A 27081-nucleotide genomic window follows, 5' to 3' on the forward strand; every position below is an offset into this window, starting at 1 on the left:
AGTGTTTATCTCACCGTCATTTTCCTTCCGTGTATCGTATATCATCTCAGTGCTTGAACATACTCGATCAGAACTCCCAGACATTAGAATTCTCCCCATCATATATCATCTCAATGCCCCAAACAGCCTCTAAGAGTTAGGATATTAGCTAATGTTAGCTGTGAGAACTAAGATTTAATTAAAAAAAAAAAACTGCCACGTTCTTTATTAATGTAGCTATTATGTTATTATAATGAGTAATTGTTGCACCAAATTCTATACGTTCCCTCCTCTTTATCTACAGAGAAAAAGTTTAAAAAAGTAATAATAAAAATATTACGTGACATGTTTTTATTGGGTGCTAGTCGGATTGCACATACGTTCTTCTTTATAATAATATTGATGTGAGACATTGGCAAGTCACACAAATATTAGTTGAAGAATAAATGGTTTTTTTAGTTCGACAATAAGTGACTTTAATGATTTAAATCTCTACCTTTAGATAAAAATAAAATGAACAATATTTAAATACTAAAAAAATTAAATTATTTTGTTATAGTAAGACGTTGGCAAATCAAATTTAGTTCCATAAGTTAATAATCATTTTATTATTTTTTAAAAAAATAAAAATAATAATTTAGGTTGCCAGTTAAACCTTAATGTAATTTCCTTTGAAATTGTAAACTCACATTCTATACTTCGAGTATCTCCCTCTTATTCAGTTTACTTGTAATTATATGATTGAAGGGGCAAAAATCTTATCTTATAACATATTTTATTTATTCACAATTATCAAATAAGAAACAACTAAATATTTACAATTTACAAATAAAAATAGCAAAAGGCATGTTCCATATAAATTTTTTAAAAAATACTAAAAATAAATACGATTACCAACGTCTACTCGCAAAAGACAATTTTTTTTTCCTCTCAGTACAGAAAAAGACAGAATTACTTTAATAAAACAACACATGAAATTTTGTCCTAAAATATACATATTTGGATCTACATTATCTTAACATTACATAAATAAATAAATCAAAACAACCTATTTTTTTTTATGATATCTTACTCATTGAAAATCTTTCTTTAACGACATGTTCATTTTCCATTCCCTAAGTAATTCTCTATCCTGACGATTTAAAAATGTCTCATAAAAAAATTACCATGGAATCAAAGAACAAAGAAAGATTTTATTGCATATACATTTTAAGTAAAATTTGACTTGAAAAAGAAAAGTATATATCAATTACGGGTTTAGCAAATTATCTAAAATCTCAATAAATAATCTATATTTATCTTATATTGATTATTTTTTTTATGAAATATTCTAAAATGACTTCTTTATTAGTATTTAATTTATATATTATTGATTAACTATAAGTTTAATGGATATTTTAGTCTAAACTTTCAAAGTTATGATACTTCCTCACCTATACTTCAAAAAGTTGCAACTATGTTTGGAAAGGCTGTGAGGTTTTGCCTATTTGGTTTATATGTTTTTAAAATGTAGTAGATGTCAAAACTTTCACCTTTACGTAGAATATTAGTGCTAATGTTGGAAGCTTTTTTAGCATAAGAAAATTAAAATTATAAATTAGTATAAATATAACTTAATTAGCTCATTATCATCTCAACAAAAATCAAAGGTCGAATCTTGATCTTTGCATATTGTTGAATTAGAAAAAATACACTGATAATATAATTATGTTAGAATTTATCACCCTATTATAAAACTTTAAAGGATACAAATCGAACATATACAAAAATCTCAATGTTTAAGAACAAAACTTATAATTTAACCTACAATATAAACATAGATCAACGATTAAACTTTTTTTTAGTTCAACACTTACATCGTAGGAGATCATATCATCAATTTTTTTAGAATGATAATTGATATGCTTATCTATCAACTATTGAGTTATGCTCAAATTGATAAGAGTTAAGACATTTGCTCATGTAGTTAAAGTTAAAATGTTTTACATATTTCCTGTAAAGAATACTGGGCAACTTAGCAAAAAATAATCATGTTGAATGTGATAAAGTACCACATTAGCTAGATAATTACGGGGATGATCGTTAGTATACAAGGGAGAACAACTATCTTGGTTGAAATCTTTGGGGTGAAATCGAAAGTAAAACTATGAGAATATGAGTGTTAATGTCCAAAGTGAACAATATTATACCATTGATCGCAAGATATTTAGAGTTTCATTGTTCCAACAAATGGTATCAGAGTTATGGCCTTAACTTAACTATGTTGGTTGAGTCAATATAAAAAGGGTTGTCTTAGATAAGAGGTGGATTGATAGATAATTCTTGTGGGAGGCTCGAAGTAGAGGATTGTTGTGAATCAAATCATATATTTGGTAAAGCCAAAAATTACCATATCTATTTAGATTTAGAATCTAATTGGATGAAATTGAAAGTTGACGGTATAGATTGATAATGTAGGAGTTTTTTTTTTTTTTTTTTGTCTCTAAATTTTTTTTAAAGGGAACTTGGTAAGTTTCCGTCACCGTTAAATAAAAAGTATATGGCCTCGTGATGATGAAACCTGAAACCCTTCGACAGCTCTTAACACCGTCAAACTAACTTTGACCAACGCGGCGACTACACAGTCTCCCTTCAAAACTCACACGCGCCGACGCCTGTGTTTTTTTTTTTTTTTTTTTAAATATTTATATTTATTTATTTATTTATAAGTATAAGCCATTGTAGAACCCTCCTCTTCTCTCACATCTTCAACCTCTGCTTCAACTCAAACTTCCCTTCCATTTTCTTCTCTCTGCTTCTCGCATTCTTCACGGCTATGGCTTCCTCCTCCGCCTTTGTCTTCTTCGTCCTCTTAGCTTTGGTCGCCGGCTCTCTTGGCCAGGCTCCGGGCGCCGCACCGGCCTCTTCTCCAATCAAGTCGCCGCCAGCCTCTTCTCCGAAATCGGCTCCTCCACCCACAGTGGCGACTCCTCCGGCTTCGACTCCGTCTTCATCCCTTGCTCCTTCGGCCGCTGCTCCCTCTCCTTCCACTGGAACTTCACCACCAGCTTTGGCGCCATCTACTTCTCCACCGGCTCCACCTACTGCTCCTTCGGAGTCACCAGTGAGCACTCCGGTTCCATCTTCTTCTATCTCAACTCCTCCAGCGCAGGCTCCGTCGCCGACCTCCACCCCTGGCAATGACGCTGCCGTCAACAGAATCGCCGCTGGATCTATCATCGCGGCCGTAATTTCCTCCGCTCTACTACTTTAAATGCGATCGGTCTGTCTTCTCTCTTCCGCTCTCCTTTGGAGACGCAGATCTTAGGGTTTCATTGTCGGCATTAGTCGTTGATGTAGTTTCCTTAGTATATTTTTTATTTACTCTTATTTTTGGTGTACTTAGGAACCGAGAGGATTAGACGGTGGCCGCTTGATGATAATTGTTATTTATTTGGATTTCTTGGTTTTTACTGTGCTTGAGTCGATTTGCTTCATTCTCATTGTTACTATTGTTACTAATTAGATCTCATATTATCTCTTAATCTGCCGGATCTCCGTGTTCTCATTTTCCTCCGACTGAATTTCCGCTCATCGAAGAGACGATAGCGGCGGCGAAGGTACAAAACTGAACTGTAATTTCTTTTAAAACCTTAAGAAATAAAGTGATAATAATGGAGTCGAAGACAGCTGGTGATTGTGGCTTTTTCTGTTAGCCCTCTTTTCTAAAAAATTTTGCGGTTTCATTATGAAAAAGGTTAAGAAAAACAAACAAACAAACGCCAAAGGGATTTGTAGGTCTGTCGCTTTGTGCGCCCCTACGCTTTCCCCATGTGCATTTCAACAGTACTTCGTCTTTTTCAAAAGATAACAGTTTCCCATTTGGGCCCACAACTTTTGGGCCCTGGGCCCATTTAGCCCATTTAATTTCTTCATTCATGGGATTAATTTTCTGATTTTCTGATTTTTTTTCATGCTTTAAAACTATTAGCTAAATTTTTCTTCTTTTCTCTTTGTTATTGTATATTGCTTTCTGTTTCTATGTGATGCATTTTTCTACTTGCTGTTGGATGTGTGAAAGAGAGATCTAAGTGTATGTTGAACTATTTTACTATAGCTTGTTTGCAAAACATAGAAAAATTGGGAATTGATGTTAGATCGTGTATGATATTTAAACTAAGAGGCCTGAAATGATCACATTTTACAATGTGAATGATTTTTTAATCAGAAGAAGAGAGCACTTTTTCTATTCCCCAAAACATGGCTAAAAAGTAGGAAAATTTTTATAGTATTTCCTTATTATATATATACTCTTTTATTTACATCAAAATAACCGTAATTCAACTTGCATAAATTATATGTTGAAATTGACCTCAACCCCAATTTTTTTTTAATAAAAAAGTTACTTCATTAACAATATGAACTTTGCTGTATTATATAAGTAATACTCTAGTGGTAATGATCATTATGTTAGGTTTACCATGAACGGGAATACATTACTCTACTATAGTAAATTGTTCCTACAAAATTAAGTCTTTAGATTTTGATTTATTTCATCTTTGAATTTGATCTCTAATGAAATGTTTCTTAAAACCTGAACCATAAGTTTTAGTGTTTCTATTGTTTTTTCCCCTTCAATTTGATTCCTAATCTTGTAAAAGTTCAAAAGTAATGAATTGTTTCTCAATTATGTACATATTGCCACATTGAAATTACTTGCAAAATGATGATATAACGTCATAACACACCATTAGTTGATCTAAACTCTAGCAATGCTAGGGATTTTCTTTTCCTTTGAAAATACAATGCCAGAGATCGATGTAACATTTACCCAAAAAAGAATAATAAATAATTTAGTCACTATTTATGATAGTACCTTTACAAGAGCATGGACATGTTAGAATCATAGTATTAAATTCTCCATAACGGGTGAAATAATAATGTCATAAATAAATCATAGACATGTTAACTTGTTTATAGAAAAAATCATAAAATGTTAACTTGTTTATAGAAAAAATCATAAAATGTTTATTTATTAATTTGATTTTTTTAAAAAATATTTTTTTTTTTGTATTTTTTCAAGAAATATTTATAGAAAGTTATAAAGAGTTGAGTATTTCTATAGAAAAGAAAATCACCCTCGAAGCTAAAAGGAATTTTGTAACTTTTTAAAAGGAAAAATTAAATTAAAATTTCTAACAATAATGTGAACAATAGACGACCTTATACCAAACAAATGAGAAAACGAGAAAGCACTGCCTCTATCCCGGCCATATTCAAACCAACGCCGGACTAAACACATAAAACATCTCAAATCTCAGTATATATATATATATATAAAAGAACTCAACTTCTCAATAATAACCCACAGCTAACGCCAATGAACCTACCAAAATCGCCAAAACGGCCATGTAGAAATTGGGGAAAATGGACGACCCTGAATTCGACGAACCGGCTGGAAGTTTCGTTGTCGGCGTGGTTGTCGCCGGTGTTGTTCCGGTAGCCGAAGGGGTGTCAGTTGCCGGCGACGTTGGGGTGGTGGAGCTGCCGCCCCCTGAAGATGGAGTAGTGGAGGGTCCACCAGCGGCGACTGTGACAGAGAGCTTCATGCCGCCATCACAATGCCCCATGGAACTGCAAATGAAGTAGTGAGTTCCAGGGGTTTTTAAGGTGATGGTGGTGGAGCCTGAACTGTCGGAAGTTATGGAGTTTCCGGTGGCACATGCTTTGTAGTCGTTGGCACCAACTTCGTCTACTGTGTGGCCTCCTGCATAGTTGAACGCTGCCACGAAAGGTGGTCGACGTTATTTCCATGAGACAAAGAATGGATGGGTATAAGCTAACAGCTAACATGAATGCATGAAAGATGTTCGACGTTATTTCCATGAGGAAAAGGAGATGAATATGAGGAAATAAGAATGCACAAAAGGTGTTTGACGTTAGTCCATGAGAAAAGAAATTTGAGAAGGAAATATAAGCAAATATAAATGCACAAAAGGTGTGCGACGTTATTTCCATGAGAAAAGAATGGACAAAAATTATTTAAATTGCCCATTTGGTTTTGAAATTATCTAAGAGGCGAACATGAATGCATGAAAGATATTTGACGTTATTCCAATGAGATGAATATTAGCAAATAGGAATGTACGAAAGGTGTTTGATGTTAATCCCATGGGAAAAAAATTGATGAATATGAGCAAATGCGAAAGCACAAAAGATGTTCAAAGTTATTCCAGTTTAGAAAAAGTGGAAGAAATGTTAGCAAACCAAGTTTGTCGCCGATGCCGAAGGTCTTCCCTGAAGTCCATGTGCCATAATCAACCCCGAGAGACCAACCAGCAGTGTCTCCGACTGTATAAACAGTAGCCAAGTTCGGCTGCACCATGCAGAACCCAAGTACCAGGAGGCAAACAAGTCCGGCATGGAAGCTCGCCATTTTGAAGGTAATAAAATTTAACAAGTGATATGCGTTAGAATAGAGTTTGCTAGAGAGAAATTTCAGGATGCAAACAAGAGGATTGAAGGCTTTGCATATATATAATGGGGAAGAAAGTGGAGTTGTTGTTAGGAGAGTCAGTGAAGTTTGGTGTTAATGCAAATAATTTTGGTAGTGTGGGGGATAACTTAAGTCATACTTTTTACCTAATACTTATGGCAAGTACTTTTCACCATGACAATAATGGTAATTTGGGAAATTTAGTTTCATATGAAGAAATTTTTAGTTTTCTCTAATTCTTTAAACCTCTTGAGGGTGTTTGGCCGTTAGGTTATAATAGTCTGTATCTAGGGTACAGATTATTGTAGTTTGAGTTATAATATTATGTGTATTAAAATGCAAACTATTTTAATTTGAATAGGAGATAATAAACACCGCAACAAAGAGAAATTTGAAATACTTTAGTTAATGATAGATTATAATTGTTGGAAATACCAACTCTTATAATTGGAGTCTTAAATATGGAGTGGAGAACCCAAACACCCCCTTGACACGTTCAAATATTATCAACCTCGTCATTTCTTTACGTTCTAATTAAAACCATTTAATTATAGTTACATCTAGATTCTAGATTTAGCTTGCCATATCTTCAAGAAACCATTACCTCTCTTAGGCTGTTGGAAGACCCAAAAAAAAAAAAAAAAAAAAAAAAAGTAAATGGTTTACTTAGGCAAACATGTCGATTACTTTACATGTATTTAGGACCAAATTTCTTGACATGAGTCAATGATAGGTTGTGTGCAAATGAAGAAATGCATGTGAAGCTGGCTTGGTTTTGTTTGTCTAGACAATGATAGTTTTGCTGCCATTTCTTTGGGATTAATGTTGTGGTTGTTGTGGTAGAAAGTCATTGGGATTATAATGACTAGAGAAAGTGATTGAAAAGATGCAATGAGTTTTAACACCATAATTTCAAATTGATATAATTATCCTTTGGAGGTGGCATGAGGCATAATGAATGCTTCATGTTTACTAAACCTACATGTCAATGAAGAATTAGCTGTGAAATTGGAGGAATTAAAATGACATGCCAATTTCTTTCTATTTTAAATTCAAAGATCAGAGACTTCTGAAAATTATTCGTCAAATCTCGTTTGAGATATTGTCACCATCCCAACAAGAAAAACTTGTTGACTAATCCTGATTTAATGTATTTTTTCTCTCGACTAATTATAAATTTAGTCCCTATTATTTGAAAAAAGTTGGAATATAATTGTTATTGTTTAATAAAACCACATATATAATTTCTATAGTTTGATAAAATCCTCATACATAGGGACTATTTAGGAGTGTTTTATTAAATCATAGGGACCAAATTTGCAATTAGATTACCTAATTAGAAATTTAGTCTCTATGATTTGCAAAAAGTGTATGATTTTACGATTTGATAAAACCTTATAAATAGTCTCTATACTTTGATAAACATCCTCATACATAGAGACTAATTTTAGAGACTAAGTTCTAACTTTCTTTAAATTATAGGGATCAAAATTTATGATTTAATATTTTATTTTTTAGGAAGATATAGATACAAATGAAAAATTTGAATGAAAATTCTAAATGAACCAAATTCTGACAATTGAACTCTCACAAATTAGACATGTTGATGAACTTTTTAAACTATAGTCCATGAATAGAAATGTAGTTGGTTATGATATAACATTTCACCAAACGAAGTAAGAGTCAAAAAAGTAAAAGGACCAAAGGAAGTCTATCATAAGGAAGATGAACTGTTAGCATTATTGTTTAAATGAACAAATCAAGGTGGTTTGGTTCAACCATCCCTAATTTGTGCATTGCCATTAACATAACTCCACGTGAGTTGTGGCTTTAATGGGACCCGTTGCCTTCAACCCAACCACCCCACTGTTATTCTCCACAATTTTCTGCCTTCACAATGAATTGGTTCATTGTGAAACCCTAGCAAAACTGCCCAGTGCTAGATTTGTGCAATGTAAACGGTAAGATTACCTAATGATATCCATCCTCTCAATTTTTTTAGGCCTTCCGTTTACTTATCCGAAACCGGAATGAGCTAAAATTGTAATAAAGATAGTATTTTGGTGTTATTTTCTTAGCCCCCAACTTGCCTCAGATAACATAGACTATTATAGCTCACTCAATATTTGGGACTCTCATAATTATAATAGTCGAAGTTCCCAAATACAGTGAAACTATTAAAAATCCTCATTGTTCACGGCGTTTACTATTTTGTAACCATTTTATCTCCTTATTTGTAATCCACACTAAAATAATATGCACTCGAAACAAAGGCTATCATTAACCCAAACTAAAGTAGCAACACCCTAACACAGCAACCCAAACAGTTCCTTAAAGTTCTAAAGTCAAAATTAGATTGTCATTGGTGTTGCTTTTCTAAATATTCAATTCCCACTGGAATTTTGACAAGAGTGCTACCTAATTCACAGGAAAACTTTCTTCTTTTACCTTTTCCCTTTGTTCTTCAACTGAGAAACCAAGACAAGAATGTTCTGAAGTGGGTGTTGAACAAGCTGGAAAAACATGTATTCAAAGGACAATCAAGTCTTGCTAGCTCAAGATGATGAAGCCAACTAGAACTATGGTTTGAGGAGTCCAAACTGTGGAGTAGGAAGATTCTGGCAGTGGTTTAGCTACTAACTTATCAGATCAGTCGCAAAACAGAGCTGATACAATTTCACAGGCAAATCCAACATTTGTAATTTATGAAGCTCACAGTAGACAACTCGAATGAAAAGGAAAACAACATTTGTAAGCAAAAATTCACCAAAATTCAGAAAGAATCATATAAAGGTTTCAAAATGCAGCCTTACCGCATGCCAGCTTCAAAGAAGAAAAAAAGAAGGAAAGAAAGAGAACAGAGAGGCAGCATGGTAATATGAAGAATGTATGAAGCTCTAAAGAAGAAGGTCAAACTTATCATGGGTTGAACAAGAACAAACAATGAACACTGCATTTGTCTGGCACTGGCATCTTCACTTTTCTCCAGAAACCACATAACATCGTCCAAATACTCGATTCCCATTGCATCTTCACACTGAGGGATAGCCAGCATTCATGAAACATGAATCAACAAAATGTCCATTCAAATGCTTCAGCTCAAAAGCACTTGATTACTTAAAGCATTGAAAGCAATCATCTAAACAACCAAACACTTGCAAAATAAAAAATCAAAATGTACATATTGTCCTTTGATGTTCTCGCATGTGAAATATAGTACACATGACTGTAATATAGTACACATCAACAAAAATGCATATTGGAATTGTAATATAGTACACATTAACAAAAAGTACAATACTGAGCCATGCAATATAGTACACATCAACAAAAATGCATATTGGAATTAAATTCACCCGCCAACCTATCTAAATAAAGCAAATACGTAAAGATCAACTTGCACCGATTGTCCTTCAAAGTTCTTGAATCAATACAATACTGTGACTATGCAATAGAGTAACTCCCCTCGAACCTAAACATCCTCGAGGGAAAATATTGAAAGACGAAAATGAACACAGCTCATGATCATAAGATGCCAATTCAAGTGTAAATGCCAGTTCTCCCACTGCTCCCTCCGAGCAGAAAAGGAGGGAGGGAGGGAGGGAGGGAGGGAGAGAGTTTCTCCATCTCAAGTTTTCAGAAAGGTGGCAAACATGTCTTCATTACTCACTCTCCTCCTTCCTAGCTCTTTCGAACAGTAAGGTCATTAGGCTAACATGGGTAAAATAATGGCCTCGAATTCTAAATTTGCCACAACTTCGAGAAAAGCTATGTCAACCCAACATCACCCTTTGAACAAGTATACACTGCGAGATTTAACTTGTTTACGCTTTTAACATTTTAACTAAGATTTATGGTGTCAAAATCAAAATTAGGCAGAATCAAACATGTGAATTAGCTTTTTATGATCTGAGGGATGAGCAAGCAGTAGCACGGGCTCAAGATTCATAGCCAATTTAATTGATGATAAAGCAAGGAAAGTTGGCTCTATTTCAAGAAAGAAGAATAAACAGATGAATTGCAACAAAAGAGTACGGTTCATAACAAATTAACACAAAAAACCATACACCAACTAACAGATTTACCCACTGACAAGGTGAAGATGCATGTTACCTCATTCTGGGGCAATTGTTTAGTAAACCATTCATCATTTTTCTTTTTGAATAGGAGATAGAATCTTCAAAATGAATCAAGGGGGATCAAAATGGCTAAATTGAATCGCTGGGTTGCATTCAAATGAGTAATGATTTCAGTGATCAAGAGAATATACAAGTATGTAAGTTTAGTGTAAAAACCAATGTATGCCTGCAAACTAAGTTTGAAATGATAAAGACATTCACAATAAGCAATTCATAACATTACATGTGTGTTATACCTTCTCCCATAAGACATCGGTCACTCTTGCATGATATATAGAACACCTTTGGATTATCGAAAATGGAGTGTGTTCATGTTTGTTCATTTCCAAATGGTGCTTCCCCTCAAATATCCATGACTTCATTAATCAATTGCTTCAGAAATTCCCTCAGGGGAAAGACTTCAATGTTGATTGCTTCGGGAATTACTTAGAGAGAAAAGACCAAAACTCTTGGACTGAGCCTTACTTCAGGTACTCCTTGGGAGATATGAATCTAAGAAATAATAAGACCTCTAATGATAAATCCAAGAATATTACAGACTTCAAGGGGAGGATTCCTTTTCAGTAGCTAGGTAATTCTCTTAATGTAGCACTTTGATAACTCTCTCTCTACCCAATTAAAGTGAAGAAGAGAGTTTTTTTGTAATCATCTTGACTCGCGGGGGGGTAAGATTTCTCATCTTATCTACTCTCCAATCCCTTTCGTCAGTATCCTTTTAGGTAATAAAATTTTACTCATCCAAATATATGTGTCTATATTTAAATTCCTTGGGTTTATTCTTTTTTTTTAAAAAAAAAAAATTATTATTATTATTATTTTTCTAACTATATTCATTAGTAGAATGATCCTAGTGGAACTATGGAACCTAGTTCATTCGTATTTATTCACTAGTTAGATATTAAATTCAGACATTAACATCCATCGATAAAGCACCATTAAGACTTCACCTAGCAATAGAGGAAACGAGATTAAATAAATATCTTAAATCACTCAAGGGAATTAGATGCAAATCAATAGAGAAAAGGATACAAAAATGATCTAATATACACTCGTTAGTTCATACGGATTTTTTTCCAGTGATGTGCGCTTTCTGTTGGGGTATCCAACTTTGAATCCTTTAAACATTAGAGGTTGGAGATTTATAGGTAAAAGAAAAAGAAAAGTGGCATAATCCTTAATGGAATAACTAGATAGCATTACCTCCAAAAAAAGAAAAGAAGAAGAAGAAAGAAAGGCTGATGGCAAACTCCTTAGTTCTTCCATTGAGAGGCTTCCGTATTTCAAACTTCAGCAGCGGCATTGGCTAGCTCCACATCATCAGTAGATGCATCTTCAGACTGGGATTTCTCTTCTGAGGGAAGTTTCACAAACTGCTTACTACGTGCAACACGAAGCGATCTCCCCATGAAAATCTACACATCAGCAGATGAAGCACCATAAGAATGCTGATATGCACATTTTAATGATTCTATGGCTACTCATTTAATAAAAGAGGCAGTAACAATACTGAAATTACCTTCCCTTGAAACTCGGAAATAGCTGCTTCAGCATCTTTCTTGGTTTTGAAGGCAACAAAACCATATCCAGAAGACCTTCTCGGATTCTCATGAAAAATAATTTGTGCAGAAACTACATTACCACTCCCTGAATCAAAGAACTCCCTGAGGTCTTTTGCTCTTGCTTCAAATGGCAAATTTGCCACAAACAAATTAAAAGTAACGGGTTTTGGTTTCACGGGAGGGGAGGGTTTCTCCTTTTTAAGCTTAGCATAATTGAGCCTCAGAGTACGACCCTCAAATTCCTGCATTTATGTGAACCATTTTATTAAATAAAGCCAACAAGAGTTCAAAAGGACATGTGGGAATTTATCAGAAACAAGTGCAATAATTGGGAGTGAGAGGCAAATGAATCAGAAGATTCGTGTTTGATACGGGAAGTGACAATCTAAGTTTTGAAATGAATGGAAAGACCATATACTTTGCTTCAGCCCAAAGTAACAAGGTGAACTGAATTTTTAGTCAACAACTTGTTCCTTTGTAATAATTTATCCAAAAGCATAGAAGAAGCAACACACTAGATACGAACAGCTGCAACACACTAGATACAAGCAGCTGCTACACACTAGATACAAGCAGGATGCAAGTTTTTAGTTCAGTTTTTCTGTTTCATCAGCTTCTGGATCACACACAAGCAGATCAAAATATTCCTTAATTTCTATCACGAGTATTCTTCCATAATGGAGGCTAAACATTGTTTTAAGTCTCAGTGACGAAATTGAACACAATAAGACAATTGAAAATATTCAAATTAAGAAAAATATCATCCTGCTTACATACGATTCGAGATTGTTAAGCGCAGCAAGGGCCTCCTCCGGTGATCCCATAGTGACAAACGCCAAGCCCCTGTTTCTGATCTTGTTATACATCGAAAGCTGAGAGAAAGAGATCGATCATCAATTTGCAATAGACCAAAACCGTCAAACAGAAATGGCAAGAGAAATGTTCTTTCACAGAAATAAACTAGAGTTAGTAGAGTTGCATACCTCAACATCCAGGACAGTACCATATTTCTCAAACAGAGAACGAATGTCCTCAGGAGTAGAACTCCAAGGCACATTCTGAGCAAGCAATCTAGTTTGAGAAAATTCTTCAGAATCAGAAGGCGAGCTCGCAACTGCTTCGTCTTGGGAGGTTGAGGCGAACTGGAAAACAAACTTGCTGGTTCTCTTACCCCTAATTGAAATTAAAGGATTGTGGCCGATGGAAGTTGAAAGAAGAGAGGGAGAAGAGCGGGAAATAGAGAGATTGAAGTCGCCATTGATGGGATAAGATGGATTTTGCGGACATGAGAGAGGCGCGAGAAAAATCAAGTGCTGTTGTTTAGAGCGGAGGAATGAGGAAGATGAAGAACAAGGAAGACGAACCAGAGCCATTGCCGGCGCTCACCGCACTCTGTTCACTCTCTTCTAGTTTGAAAGCAACATAGAGCTACACCAATACGCCATGGATTTGGATAAGGAAGCTCGGAAAAGGCTAAAAACGGCGTCGTTTCTGGATATTTTTCCCGAATTCGGAATAAGCCATAAATATTAATTTAGATATTTTGATACTAAAAAAGTATTATTTAGATTTAGATAGCAATTGTGGATTGTTTTGTGGAAAGTTTTTTTTAGGACACGGAGATTTATTACATATTTGTGAGTAATTTTAAAATTATTAAGATTATTTTTTCGAATTTAAAATCATTCTAAAACACATTTTTAATCACTTAAAATCAATTTATTATTTAATTTTACATATTTAAATACATTTTTTATGCTATTAAAATTGATTTTAATAGATTAAAAATACTTTCCGAGCAATTTTGAAAATCACAATAAAAAATCGAGCAAAGCTCTTGTTGGCAATCTCTACCTTTAAAAACTAGATAAAAGAATAACTAAATCGACTCCCTTAATTTTTATGGAAAATCTTTGACCTAATCTCACTCCCTTAATTTTTATGGAAAATCTTTGACCTAATCTCACAAAATTTAACAGAGAATTAGCGTGAGATGAAAAATTGAATGAGAGTACGACAAACAAACAAATGAACAAAAATGAAGACTCAATTATAACTCACACATTGATAAGAGTAAAAAGATCAGACAACATTGTTTTCTTGCTATTGGTAGCACGTATGGATTCCGTACTTCACGTGTTAGATACAAAAGCCAATATTTTATTAAAACGAGTTTACAAAGATTTTCACATTTAAATTAGTGGATGAATTTAAAAAAATTAAACAAAATGTACAAATAGCAATACTTAACCAAATCTAATGAAATTGAAAGTTCAAGATGAAATTTAATATATTTTGACAATTTTAAGGGTAAAATACATTCTTTTACTAAATATTTTCTACCTTTTTACGTTATAATTAGAATGTATCTAACTTCCCTAAAAGGAACTTGAAATCATCCACCCTACGATAGAAAATATATGCTTCAAAGAAATTAAACAATAATAAGTTAATGCAATAGAAACCTCTAGTAAAATGCCCACCTATAATCCAACAGATAAAATACATTACACATGACTTATTCATTAAGTGACTCTGACACTGGCATCCCAAAAAGGAGGTACTATCAAATCAGATGAATTCAATAATGGAGGCTTATTGGCATCCCAACCTTCTTCTTTCAAGATCTACCCGAAAGAGTATCTAGTGTTTTTTTAAGACCTACACATCAGTATTCAAATCCAAAGCCTAAGTATGATTTGGCGCAACAAGAATTCAGGTAGATTGGCAGTTGGCACGAAAGTAAGAAGTCCCTTGATAACATTGAGCAGCAAAGAAAACACATAAGTGAAAGAAAGGCTCTTCCATTTAGAAAAGCTCAACATCATAGTTCTTACTAGTGAAAGATATGTCAATAGTATCTGGTATTCCAATTCTGCTATGTTAGCTCGGTCAGATGCTTTTTTTACTCCGGCAACAAATTGCCACAAGGAAAATGGAGGGGGATGACCTGTGATTCTTGGGTTTCAACTACTTCTTTTGCATCCTCGAGTCCGGGGAGTTATGTGGCAAAGGCGAAAGAGGTTGTCGTGCCGAATCAACTTCACTAATAATAATCTTCCCTTCAATCGGACTACTGATTTTTGGGCATGATTTTCGCTTATTTGACTGCATAAGAGGTCAAATATGTCACATCTCAAATAAAAACACTTGACAAAAACTAAAAGTCCATTTTTTGTTCTTTTGTTTTTTTTTAAAATTAAGCTTAAACATCTAATCTAATTAACTCTATATTTTCTTTGGTTAGCTTTTCATAGTTTTTCACTTCTTAAATATACTTTCTTAAAAACACTTCAGATTATAGCCAAGTTTCATAAATGTATATATGTGTGGCACACATGTACAGATGAATATAAAAAATAATGAGAACTTTATTTCTTTTCTATGATTCTAAACTAGATTTAAGTTTGGCCCTGATTTTTTTATATGAGGTAGTATGCATCTCGACTAATATTACGAGATAATCCCCTTGACAATGTACAGATGATATATCTGTGGCCAAGAAAACTCATAATATCTCTACCACAAATTGAAATCATTCCCTCTAATGATTCTCATTCCCACTAAACTCTATTATAATCATGGCCTTCATTGACCACTCGGCCTGGTTAAGTTTAGCCATGATTTTAGAAACAGCTTCAAAGATAGATTTGAAAGGAAGGGGGAAACAATCATAAGAGAATCGAATACTGTTTAAAAACAGAAAACAAATAGTACTATGTCGTAGATAAGTTGAACTTCCACAAGACAGCAGAAAAGTACACAGAATATAGATGATTCTCACCTTGGCGGCAGATCCACTGTTGGCCTGCTTATCACCGGAGTGTTGTATTTTATCTTCCCGATACCGTTTCAACAACCTCTTATTCTCCTCATCAAGAAGCGTATTCTCTTCATACAACAACTTCACCTGCATAACTAGCATAGCATAATAACGCTACTATTGGGGCCAAATAAGGATTCTTAAAGCATACAAAAGGCAACAATCCCGTACCTCTTCTTCAGCTCTTTGTAGATTTACCCTCAGATGATCACAATCCTTCTCAACGGCCTTCATGTATGCAGCTAGTGATAAAGCCTTTTGAGTTGAAGGCTTTAAGCTAGGAGAAAATTTCAACATAGATTAACAAAGTTAGAACCCACCCAAACACCTTGAGAACTTTAATATTGAATTGCATTTTTTGTCTTCTACCATCCATTACGTTCTTTTCAGTTCCATAACCTTCAGTGGTGTAATGATATAATGAAAATAAAAGTTTACCAAAAAGAAAAGAAAAAGAAAGTCTCACCAATTCCACATTTCCATAAGCTTTTGGCTTGAATCTTGATCACTGCTTGTTTCTAAAAATGCATGAGCAGATGTAGCTCTATCGTTAGAGTTACATGTTGGTAAAACCAACTCAAGTAAGTTATCCTCCAAATCTCTACCATCAGCAGATGAATTAACCTGAATCGTTGTAAAACATGCATGTTCATCAATTTTAACTTCAACCAGTTGTGGACTGAAGTAAATGTGTAATCAACAAAGTAGTTGATTTTCTATGAAAGGACTACAAAGTAATTTTTTGAGCTTTAGATAAGACCATTTTTATCCAGATATCGACATTTTATATTTTTAGTGCAACAAATAAGGGTAGGGGAGATTTGAACCTCCAATTTCAAGGGAGGTTTACATACCAATTACTGTTGACCTATGCACATTTTGGCTAATTATATACATTTTATTGTTCTTTGTCCATAAAAATGATCTAACATTGAGCTTAAACAATTACTTTACATCAATTCACTAATTAGAGCACTTAAGTCCCATGATCAATACTATATGACGATGACCCTTCAGCTAAAAAAAAACAAACAATCAGAGAAAGGAAACAAACATTGCAAACAATAGCCCAGGTGCTAAAAAATCTTTTAGCATAGCACCCAACCTAAAATGGAAGCCCGGCAATTAAGCCTGTGAATATCCAAAGCCAAACAATCTAGGATGCAATCTTACACACGCAACTACACCCCACATGCATTTTATAACACAAATAGGATCTTGCACTACACTGCCCAGAGAATGGAAGTTCTCACACCTCCCTTCTACTTAACCCGAATTGCCAGTTTGATACCGCAGATATCATGTCCTTATTAGTTGCACTTAACTTTCTTTCCATTACAGAAATTGTGAAATCCTCACGAATTATCTCAAAAAATGCTATTTCATTTTTCCATTTGCGTAAATAAAACTAACAAGACTACGAGTTCTACAGATGAGAGGAGATGCAGTTACCCTTTTCATCTCGTATTCATGTTTAAAGAACTGCAGTTCATCTGATATCCGTCTAACCTCCTCCTCCAATTCATGAACACGATTCTCAGCCTCCCTCGCACGCTGATCCGCCTCGTTCCCAAACTCCATCAAAGCATCTCGGTCATGATCATATAAAGAACACTCTCTCTCCCATTTCTCACATTGATTCGAAAGATAAAAGCACTCAGTAGCCAATTTCCGGTTCTCATCGACAAATTTCTTCAGAGCTTGAGCGTTCATTGTCGCTTCAGCCTATCAACAACGAAGTAAAAACCCATATCGTGAGAAAAAATGAAAAAGGATCGAAGAAGAACGAAGAACGAGAAATCAACAACACATACGAACCCTACTGCGCTCAATCAACTGGTCTTTTTCTTTGATTTTGGACTGTAGAACGTCGCAATAATGGCCAAGCCGCCTCTGAGCATCCTGAGAGACACGAAGCTTCAACTCCAACGTCTCCGCTGACACAGGGAGACCTAATGCATGATCTATTGTTTCCTTGATATAATTGTCAACTTCCGGAGGAAGATCCATCACTGAATCCTGTAAACCCTAGCGAGCTTCAAAAATTCCAAATTGCACAAAACCCTAGAAATTAAAAGACACTGGAAAGCGAACGGAGATGCCTATGAAATCTGAAAATCTTGAAGAAGAAAAACAATTCGGAAGTGAAACCAGAGAATTCAGACAGAGTTCCCCCAACTCATTTCAAAATCTACCGTAATCGAAATTTGTGGCCTCCGAGATGTAGCCGTTATGGCGCCACTTTGAAATGAGAGCATATCGCGTTCTTGGGCGGGTCGAACGATTACTGCTTCCTTTACTCAATATTTGAGTTATATGGATTTATGGACGTTACAAGCCCCTCGGCCCACACGGCCCAACTTTCCTTTCTCATTTTTTTTCTTTGAATTTTTGTGAATAACATTATTTTTTTTTAAAAAAAAAAAAACATAGCCAAAATGATATTCAAAATTCTCGCCAGTATTACTATTTCAATTTAGTCACTTATGGTGTTGGCTATTTTCTCAGTATAATAAATATGAGGTGAAAATATTTAAATTTTCGATCTTAAAACAAATAGTATATGTCAATTACTGTTGAGTTACGTTAATCTATATTGTCAACTTAAACTTCATTCTACTAAATTTTAAATTTTAATGAATTTGTGAACCTTTTAATTTATTTTGTTTTGTATGAGTGTATAATAAATGATTGTGAAAAAATATGAGAATTTGATTGGTCGTAAAATTTAGAATATCCAAAACTACAAATAATTGATTTTTTTAATAATTTTGATCCATCAATTTTTAATAATTGAGTAGGTATAATATTTGTACTTTAAATTCAAAACAAGAATATTTTATTAGTTAATATGTTTACTATTTTCTATGAATATTTCACTAGTTAATAAGTTTACTATTTTTTTTTTTTTTTTTTTAAGAAAGTTCAATCGTTCATTTCTACAATTTGAAAGTGAAATTTTTTAAGTGGAATGATTTATCAGATATAAACTTAAAATTTTGAAAACTCCGTTTATAATTAAAGAAAAAAGAAAAAAGAAAAAAAAGAAGTTGAAAATTGAAAGAGAGAGATGGTTCTTGTAATATATTGTATTCAATGAAACCGACTCGACTAATATGTAATGCATAAAATATAAATCATAAGATATAATTAGATTATTAGTCAGCGATACTGAGAAAATATATGTATATATGTATGTAATATATAAATTGACAGGCTTTTCAATATTATATATATATATATTAAGGAAATAAATTTTTCTGTATGGCCATGACGTGGCAGATAAGTAGAGGGTGGTGAATATAAATACTATAGAATAGAGAGTTGGGTCAAAATTTTAAAATTATTTAAAATTTAGTTTGGTCAACTCATCTGGTTCTGGCGATACCCAACACAAACTTCCCTTCAACGATCTTAAACTATAAATATTATTTAAACTTCAAATGATTGGACGCGCATGTCGTTGATCATTACAAGCTGCACTTATGTTATTTTTATATTATTGTCTTATATTTATTTAATATTTAAAAAAAAAAAAACAGTTGTCCTACTTGTCTATGTATTTATATGGTTAGACGTGACTATTGAAATATGGTTTCACAAAAAGTATGTACTATCAAATTTTATACAAACATATTGATATTTTGTTCCACATGATTAATCATAGTTTTCGTATACTTAAAAATGATCTTTCAAAGGTGATTTTAAAATCATCAAAATATTATAAGAAAAATAAATATGATGCATTATATTTGAAAAATTATATAACTAAGATGAGAAAAAAAAAAGTAATAAATAGAATGACATATAATCATCTGTTAATTAATTATTAAAAAATCAATTTACAAATATTTAAATTTTTTCTAAAATCAATTCAACATTTATCAAATATTGGTATTTGAAAGTCAAATGATTTTAGCAATGACAAAAATAACTTTGATCGTACAAAAATCACTTTCAAACACACTCTTAATTTTTAAGCTTCTAATTTTGTAACAATTTAAACTAGCCTCGATCTTTAATACATATCAATTTAGTTGTAGACTTTGTGTGTTTATTTTTGTTATATATAATTATAATGTATTTATATACTACTAAATGGAGTTGGAATATTATTATAATCTACTTTGTTAATTGAGCTAACTTATCTTGACAACTAAAATAATTGTAAATCATCGGTAAATAGTCTTAATTGATTAGCTTATAGAAGTTGAGGGTTTAAGTATATACAATTACTAATTTGAAGTTTAATCTGATGCAATTAATTAGTAGTTTAAAATTTGAGGATTTGCATCAATTGTCATATGATATTTTTTCTAGTGAAATTAACCATTAGAAGTATTTTTCAAACTTCAAAAACTAAAATATATATTATGAAACTTTAAGAATCAAATAGCTATTAACTGTACACCTTAGACTAAACATTTAGTTTGTCCTTAATAACTAAATAAAATATTTAATATTGTTTAAATCCATCATTTTTTAATATGTGTTTATAGAAAAATAAGGTTACGTTTGGTAATTATATAATTTTTTTTATTTCTACCTCTAAATTTCTTTATTTGTTATTTATTTTTTATTAATAATTTAAAAAAACAAGTCAAATTTTGAAAATTAAAAAAATAGCTTTTAAAAATTTATTTTTATTTTTTAAAATTGACTAAAAATTCAATCAAATATGAAAATCACTATAAGAATTTCTCGGAAAAATATGTTTAATTTTTAAAATTCAAAAACAAAAAACGCAATAAATGGAAGCTAAATGATTTCGAGATTTTTTTTTAAGCCAAAACTTGTCCCTTTTTCTCTCTCTCTAATTATATTCCAAACACTGTACGTATTTACCAAGTCAGCCCTCCAAAAGATGAGAACGACATGTCGTAATTCAACTTCCCTTTCAAGTTACGACCCGATGGATGAGCAGTGATTGTCGTTGGACGGCGAAAAGGATGGCTCCTGTTTTGTTGTGTAACTGCACTTGCATATTTGTTTTAAACTTTTAATAAAGTTATTTCAATAAATTATTCTACAAATCTCTGTCCAATGTTAGGTTAGTATCATGATGTTTAAAAATTATATTTTACTTGCTAATGAAGTTTGTTTTGTATTTTTTTTTTCCATTTTAGGATTACTTGCTAATGAAGTCACTCAGCCGGTGTTATTTCAAGTTTTATTCACTTTGAACCTTTTGATAATGTTATTGTTTCTCGTTTCCTATGTTTTGTTTCTCATTTTTTAAGAACTAAAACATAAATATGTTGGTAACTATTTTTGTTTCTTATTTATTGAAAAAAAAAACTAAAAAAAAAAAAAAAGAAACTTGTTTAATAATCATTTATTGTTTCTCGTTTATTGTATTTTTTATCTCTAACATTTTCTCTTATTTTATAGTTTAAATATAATTTAATTATATAAATTAAAAAAATATAGCATGCATTTGAATATTAAAAAATAGTTATAAAACTTTTACATTACCAAATACACATAAGTCTCGATGCAAAATTAAATCAAAATTTTATTTAGTTAATAATTTAAATTAAGTGACAAAAAAAATGATACTGAAAGTGAATATTTAGTGAAAAATCAAAATTAAAAGTGTAAATCTTAAAACATGTGAACCAAATTGAAACAAAACTCAAATCTAATGTGAAAAGTTATAACTTTTTTAAACCCCATGACTAAATTGAAACCGAACTCAAAACTTAAAGAGTAAAAGTGTAATATCTTTAAACCTATAGACTAAATGGAAACTATGCCTAAAACAACTTAAGTTCATAATGTACTTTTTGAAAGTGATGACAAAAATAGAGTACATAGAAAAGAAATTTCAAAAGTAAAGTGGTTAAGAAATAAATTATAGAAGTAGGACTGGAGAAAAAAGTATCGACAAAAATAAGGTAGTCTAGGATGGGACCAGGTACACGATTTTTATTAATCCAAGTCATTACCGCACCATGGGCAGTAGATGGCTGCCATGTCAACATATGCGTGGACTTATGAAGGAAGACCAAACTCGTGGATCTCTTCCACGATTTAAGTATTTTTTTTTTCAATTTAGATTTTATTTTTATTTTTAATTAACAATTTTCTTCCTTGTTTTTTCTTCCTTGTTCTTTTATATCACACTCATTTATTAGATCTAGTGTCTCAAGATAAAATGTAATTTCACTAGTTCTTTTATTTCAAGATAGAAGTTCACATGAAGCTAAAAATTTGAATTACAAGTCACTTAAATTTTGCACATGGTGGTTGTCTTCGTGTTCCTTTAGATTAGCTTCACCTTGTTGTTGTTTTTGTCTACAACAAATACGTCTTCATCAGTGTTAGAAACATTGAGTCGTCTTGTTTGCTTAATAGTTCTACATTTACCAAGTTTTTATCATATATTGAACTCAACTCTGGTAAATTGTGTTGTACTAAATACTGGTGTACATCTTGAGCAAAATTATTCCTTATGATGAGAAAAAATTAATACTAAATATTGTTCAAATCATACATTTCAAAAACGTAAGATAATAAAACTCTTACCATGTAGTAATAGTAAGCGTCGTCAGGTGTGACAAATTGTCTCGTGATTGAATCGTACTAGGAAAAGTAGTCATCTGATATAGCTGGCCCATTTGTTACTTCTCTTTGTGCATAACGATCATGACATGCACACTAGAATGATACATATTCTACATGAATTCGACGTTGATCTTGGTCGTGCTTACCTTTGAAATCAATCTGGTGTAGTGTTGGAAGGGTTTGCCACAACAACGGTATTGTTTGTTGTAGACCGAACTGTCTCAACACACGATCTATAAACGGTGATTTAGAGCCTGTAACTGAACTTCTGGATGATGATCTGGCTAGCAATGGTGCTAAAATGATAACAGAATAAATATATACATAAAATAATACCTGACACTAAGTGGACAATGATCCAGGGCCTGCAACTGAACTTGAGGTGCTACAATGTTAAACCTGTCATAGGCCCATACTTGTAGCAGTATCGATGCCCTGCTATTTTCAAAGCCTGTGCATTACTTGTCACACTCCTCCCCAGATTATCCTTTTATTCCGAGAAGATATGTGAAGACAGTAATTGTCAATCCTCTTATGACAACTACTGCCAACATACTATTGTATTCCTTTTTCCTGAGCACATGTTAACCCGATATACAGTTTAAAACTTATACTCAATGTATGCATAACTTCAACACCAATTTTAACTTAGGTGCTACAGCGTAGGGAAATTCACATTTATTTACATAACAGACATAACGATATAAAACGTTTGAGCTTGCAATCCTTGACACAACTCTACCTTGAATCCACATGACATATACAGACAAAACCAGGGTTGAACAATATAGTGGACCACCTAGTCCTCAAGTTTTTCGAGAAATCTTGTTCAATGACTAACTGGAAGATCTACTTGACTTAGAGAAGTCGACCGCTACTGGGGGGAAAACATTTAAACACGTGAGCTTGAAATACTCAGTGATTGAATATTTAGGAAAACCTATTTTCGTTCATAAGTAACATGAACATGCTCATAAACATTTACATGATCATAATTAGGGTTTAGAAAATATAACTAGAAAACATAAGATCATATCAAATAAAAACCCTGAAATAAAGCTTATCAGTATCATACTGTAAAATGCCACTACTTCACTATCTGAACATGAGGGAGAGCCCTTTTGCTCAATCCCTCCTACGTTAGCCTAGACTGGAGAGTAAGATCTTTTGCTCAATCACCTTCCAGCCTAAGTTGAGAGAAAGCCCTTTTGCTCGATCTCATCGATTTCAATAACATAAGTCATACATGCACGTAGAGTTAGATTGGGTCATGACTATTGAGGTTGATGCCCTAAATCTCGTAGGTCCTATGGTTTGTAATTGTAATGTACAAAATTTTTATTTGTGTAATAAAATATTTGATGTTTTATTTTAAAATTAGCTGCATTAACCACTAACTAATAAAGTAACATCCAAGATTATCTTATAGCTTAAACATGTATCTAGAGACATACTGGTGGATCATGTTTTAAGTGATAACCTAAATGGTCTGTAGTAGATGGATAAGACTGGATACCTTATCCTGGTGACACTACGAGTATAGCCTGCTTTGTAGATTTTACAATTGTTGTAAAGTTCTCTAAATGATTTGATCCTGATCATTCATGTGGATACATAGGAGCGGGAATATTCTATACAAAGGAGTTTGTATAAGATCGGACCACAAAATATTTAGTCTCATTATATAACATCATTCATAATAGAGACTTACATTTCACCAAGATGACCATAAGTAACATGACTTGAATCCTGAGTGAATTGTGAACTCCTTCTGCCTATGAGGGTGGTTCTTTGATTTGTATGGATGAGAGTGACCAGATCGCCGACTCAACAAGTCTACAATTTTGGGGATTCGTCTGATTGGGGAGTTGGGAGCACAGCTACACAAGAAGGAATTCACTCCTTCCCCTGTGTCGGGGCAAATAGATAAGTTACTCTCTTAAGGGCTAATTCCAAGGCTTGAACAATGTAGTACCACACCCTCTCCTGGCCCGAGAGGGATTTGGTCATAATTGGACTATGATTTATTGTTCATTAAAGGGATCAGTGGTACGTAAGGAGTTAGATGTAACTACAGGGGCAAAATGGTAATTTTGGTCCAGTTGTACTTACGAGCAATTTGTGAAGGGTCATCGTACTGTTGATTGGTTATATCCAATGGACATAGAAATATATCTGTAGTACGAAGAGTGCAACTGTTGATCTTTAGTGGAGTGTCTGACAGTTAACGAATGGTAAATAATTTAATTAAAAAGTTTAATTAATCATTCACGTACTGTTGGAGCTTTAAGTTACAGGTTCATGAGGTCAAGCTACCGTTGGAGTGTCCGATAGTTAACGAATGATAAATAATTGGTTTTGTATTTTCGCAGGCCCCCTTTTGGTCTTAGGCGTATTGTGGCTTGTGCGACCAAGTTGCAAATGATATTTGAGTGAAGGTGATGCACCAGAATTCAATATTGACCCTGAGATTGAAAGGTTATCTATCGCATGAGCTGGAAGCAGTCTTAGGAACGTGGTAACTGCCATGCAACCAAAGAATACTAGAAGCTCTGGTGGTCGGGACAACGAGTTCCTTGACCTAAACAATCGAGTTCAATCTCCTGCATGGAAGAGTCCTTGCGGTGAATTCACTCCAATCTCTCCAGGGACGTCTTCTACTCTATCTTTACTTTTCTATCCTAGTTAACTTCTTTAGTTTATTTATTTGATTATTGTCGTTTTGGATTTGTGGCTGCTTTTCATGGATGTGGTGTTGCATTCACTCCTTTTGGGTGCGACAATAATTTCCTCTTGGTGTATTGTTTCGAAAGAAGAATCCTCTCCATCATTCAACACATGGCTATTTCCTCTGCATGATTTTTAAGTTATTAATGCAATCGATACTCTGCTCACATCTTTCTTTTCTTGTTATATTTTCTGTGTTATTCTTTTGAAATTATCTTTGGCCTGTTTGCCTTCTTTTGCGTTGATAAAATAGAATCCATGATGATACTTATGTAAGGTCACTACATCCACTTACTAAATGTTGCATGGCTTATCTCGTTTTAGTAGCTTCTTCAAAGTTTGATAGTCTTACGTTTTATTATGTGCAGACCTCTGCTTAAACCTCTTTTACTACATTTCTGAACGAGTTTGTTTTTAGCTTTTTGGCAAGGACCCTGCCACTCTCTAAATTTGGGGGTGGGAATGGTCTAGGAAAGTGTGTCCATTTTTAAACATTACGATGATTATTAAAAAAAATATTATAATAAAACTCCACTATTAGTGCAAAGGGGAAACCCAAGCTGATATGAGTTAAAGTTGTGAAAGGTACGTACCCGTAGTTGGATACTTCGCATGACATCCATGCAGGTAAGCCAAAACGAAAGTAGGTGACCAGAATCAACACATGATAATAACTCCTCTGTCTGGCACAAACTAAATTTAACTAAGACAAGAGTTGAGTTGAATATGGCATGCAACCAAAGTTGGATGCCTACATGACACCTGTGGGGCAAGCCAAAACGAAGAGCGTAACCAGATTCAACGCTTCAATCCAATAATAAGTCACAAAGCTTTGAATCGTTTTAAATGACTGCATTGTAAAAAGCTAAACACAAAGTTGTCTGCAATGAGTAAGAAGTTTTGAGCGGAGGCTTGCCATAATTAAACTTAGAAAATATCTCTTATAAGAAGTAGCTAAGTTTTTAGGAGAGTGTCGCTGCCAAGGTTAGAGGTGCAAGTGAATTATATTCTAAAAAGCTGGTCAATGCAAGGGAAGAGTCAGAGGGCAAGTTTTGAATTTCCTTAGTATAAGACATGCTTGACGACAAGCATAATTCTAAATTTTGGGGTGTGATAGCTTGTAGAAATACAAGCTATTGTAGTCTTTTACTTAGAATTATGAGAGTTGATGAGCAGAACATGAGTTGATAATACTAAGGATTCATGTGGAAAAATGAGCTTGCGTTGATCAACATTGAAAATCCCCGCAAACCCTATATCATGCGTTATTCTGTGTCAAAGTGTCTATTTTTGTAGCTATTGCAGGAATCGATTGCATGTGTTGATCCCAGACCATCACAAAGTTGATCGCATGCATTGATCTTCATGAAGACCAGTTCGCCGCATGGAATGCTGCAACTACAGTGATAACCGTGATAGAAGGTCGATCGCAAGGCGAGTGAAATGCGTTGATACTTTAGAAGAAATAATCATGAACGCATAACTTGGGAGTATAAAAAAGATAAGATGATGCTGACATTTCACCTACCACGTCAGAAGTGGCAGTGATTTAGAGCGGGATTACCAATGTTGTCAGCGTTTAAGTTCTATAAATAGAGCATTGGAGCCCAAATTCAAAGCATCCGAGTCTTTGCCTTGGGCGGATTCTTGTGATCATAGATAAGAGCGTGAGCAAGACATTCTTTGAGAGTTCTTCACTTCCACAATTCTTTCCGAGTGACGATCGGAGCTTCGTCGGAGATAGAGCTCGAGAGAGACTACTCCACCACCCATCCATGGCATCATCGACAACCTTGACGTACATCTGATGGA

The 27081-nt window shown here is 33.6% G+C and overlaps 3 protein-coding genes across 5 annotated transcripts; all 3 read right to left on the bottom strand.

Moving 5' to 3' along the window:
• Positions 1 to 5123: 5123 nt before the first annotated feature.
• LOC120085776 (blue copper protein-like) lies at positions 5124 to 8980 on the bottom strand. Its single transcript, XM_039041960.2, has 2 exons — positions 6226 to 8980; positions 5124 to 5740 (listed from the first exon to the last, which is right to left on the bottom strand). Exons 1-2 carry the CDS (start codon positions 6392 to 6394, stop codon positions 5313 to 5315), a joined length of 597 nt encoding a protein of 198 aa, XP_038897888.1. The 5' UTR covers positions 6395 to 8980; the 3' UTR covers positions 5124 to 5312.
• Positions 8981 to 9129: 149 nt separating this feature from the next.
• Positions 9130 to 13688, bottom strand: LOC120085774 (RNA-binding (RRM/RBD/RNP motifs) family protein). 3 transcript variants are annotated; one of them, XR_016531867.1, is made up of 5 exons: positions 13136 to 13688; positions 12926 to 13024; positions 12110 to 12394; positions 11794 to 12005; positions 9130 to 9491 (listed from the first exon to the last, which is right to left on the bottom strand). XR_016531867.1 is itself a non-coding variant. In XM_039041959.2 (4 exons), exons 1-4 carry the CDS (start codon positions 13523 to 13525, stop codon positions 11874 to 11876), a joined length of 906 nt encoding a protein of 301 aa, XP_038897887.1. In that variant the 5' UTR covers positions 13526 to 13688; the 3' UTR covers positions 11562 to 11873. The 3 variants fall into 3 exon arrangements, 1 of the variants encoding a protein (XP_038897887.1); XR_016531868.1 differs by lacking the exon at positions 9130 to 9491 and adding an exon at positions 10664 to 11085; XM_039041959.2 differs by lacking the exon at positions 9130 to 9491 and having other exon boundaries at positions 11562 to 12005.
• An 898-nt stretch (positions 13689 to 14586) lies between these two features.
• Positions 14587 to 18277, bottom strand: LOC120085209 (uncharacterized). Its single transcript, XM_039041101.2, has 6 exons — positions 17794 to 18277; positions 17428 to 17700; positions 16442 to 16599; positions 16147 to 16252; positions 15937 to 16062; positions 14587 to 15260 (listed from the first exon to the last, which is right to left on the bottom strand). Exons 1-6 carry the CDS (start codon positions 17983 to 17985, stop codon positions 15123 to 15125), a joined length of 993 nt encoding a protein of 330 aa, XP_038897029.1. The 5' UTR covers positions 17986 to 18277; the 3' UTR covers positions 14587 to 15122.
• Positions 18278 to 27081: the final 8804 nt, after the last annotated feature.

This window comes from Benincasa hispida, chromosome 9, assembly GCF_027475165.1.
Source record: "Benincasa hispida cultivar pf3 chromosome 9, pf3_genome.v1.1, whole genome shotgun sequence".
NCBI classification, from domain to species: Eukaryota; Viridiplantae; Streptophyta; class Magnoliopsida; order Cucurbitales; family Cucurbitaceae; genus Benincasa; species Benincasa hispida.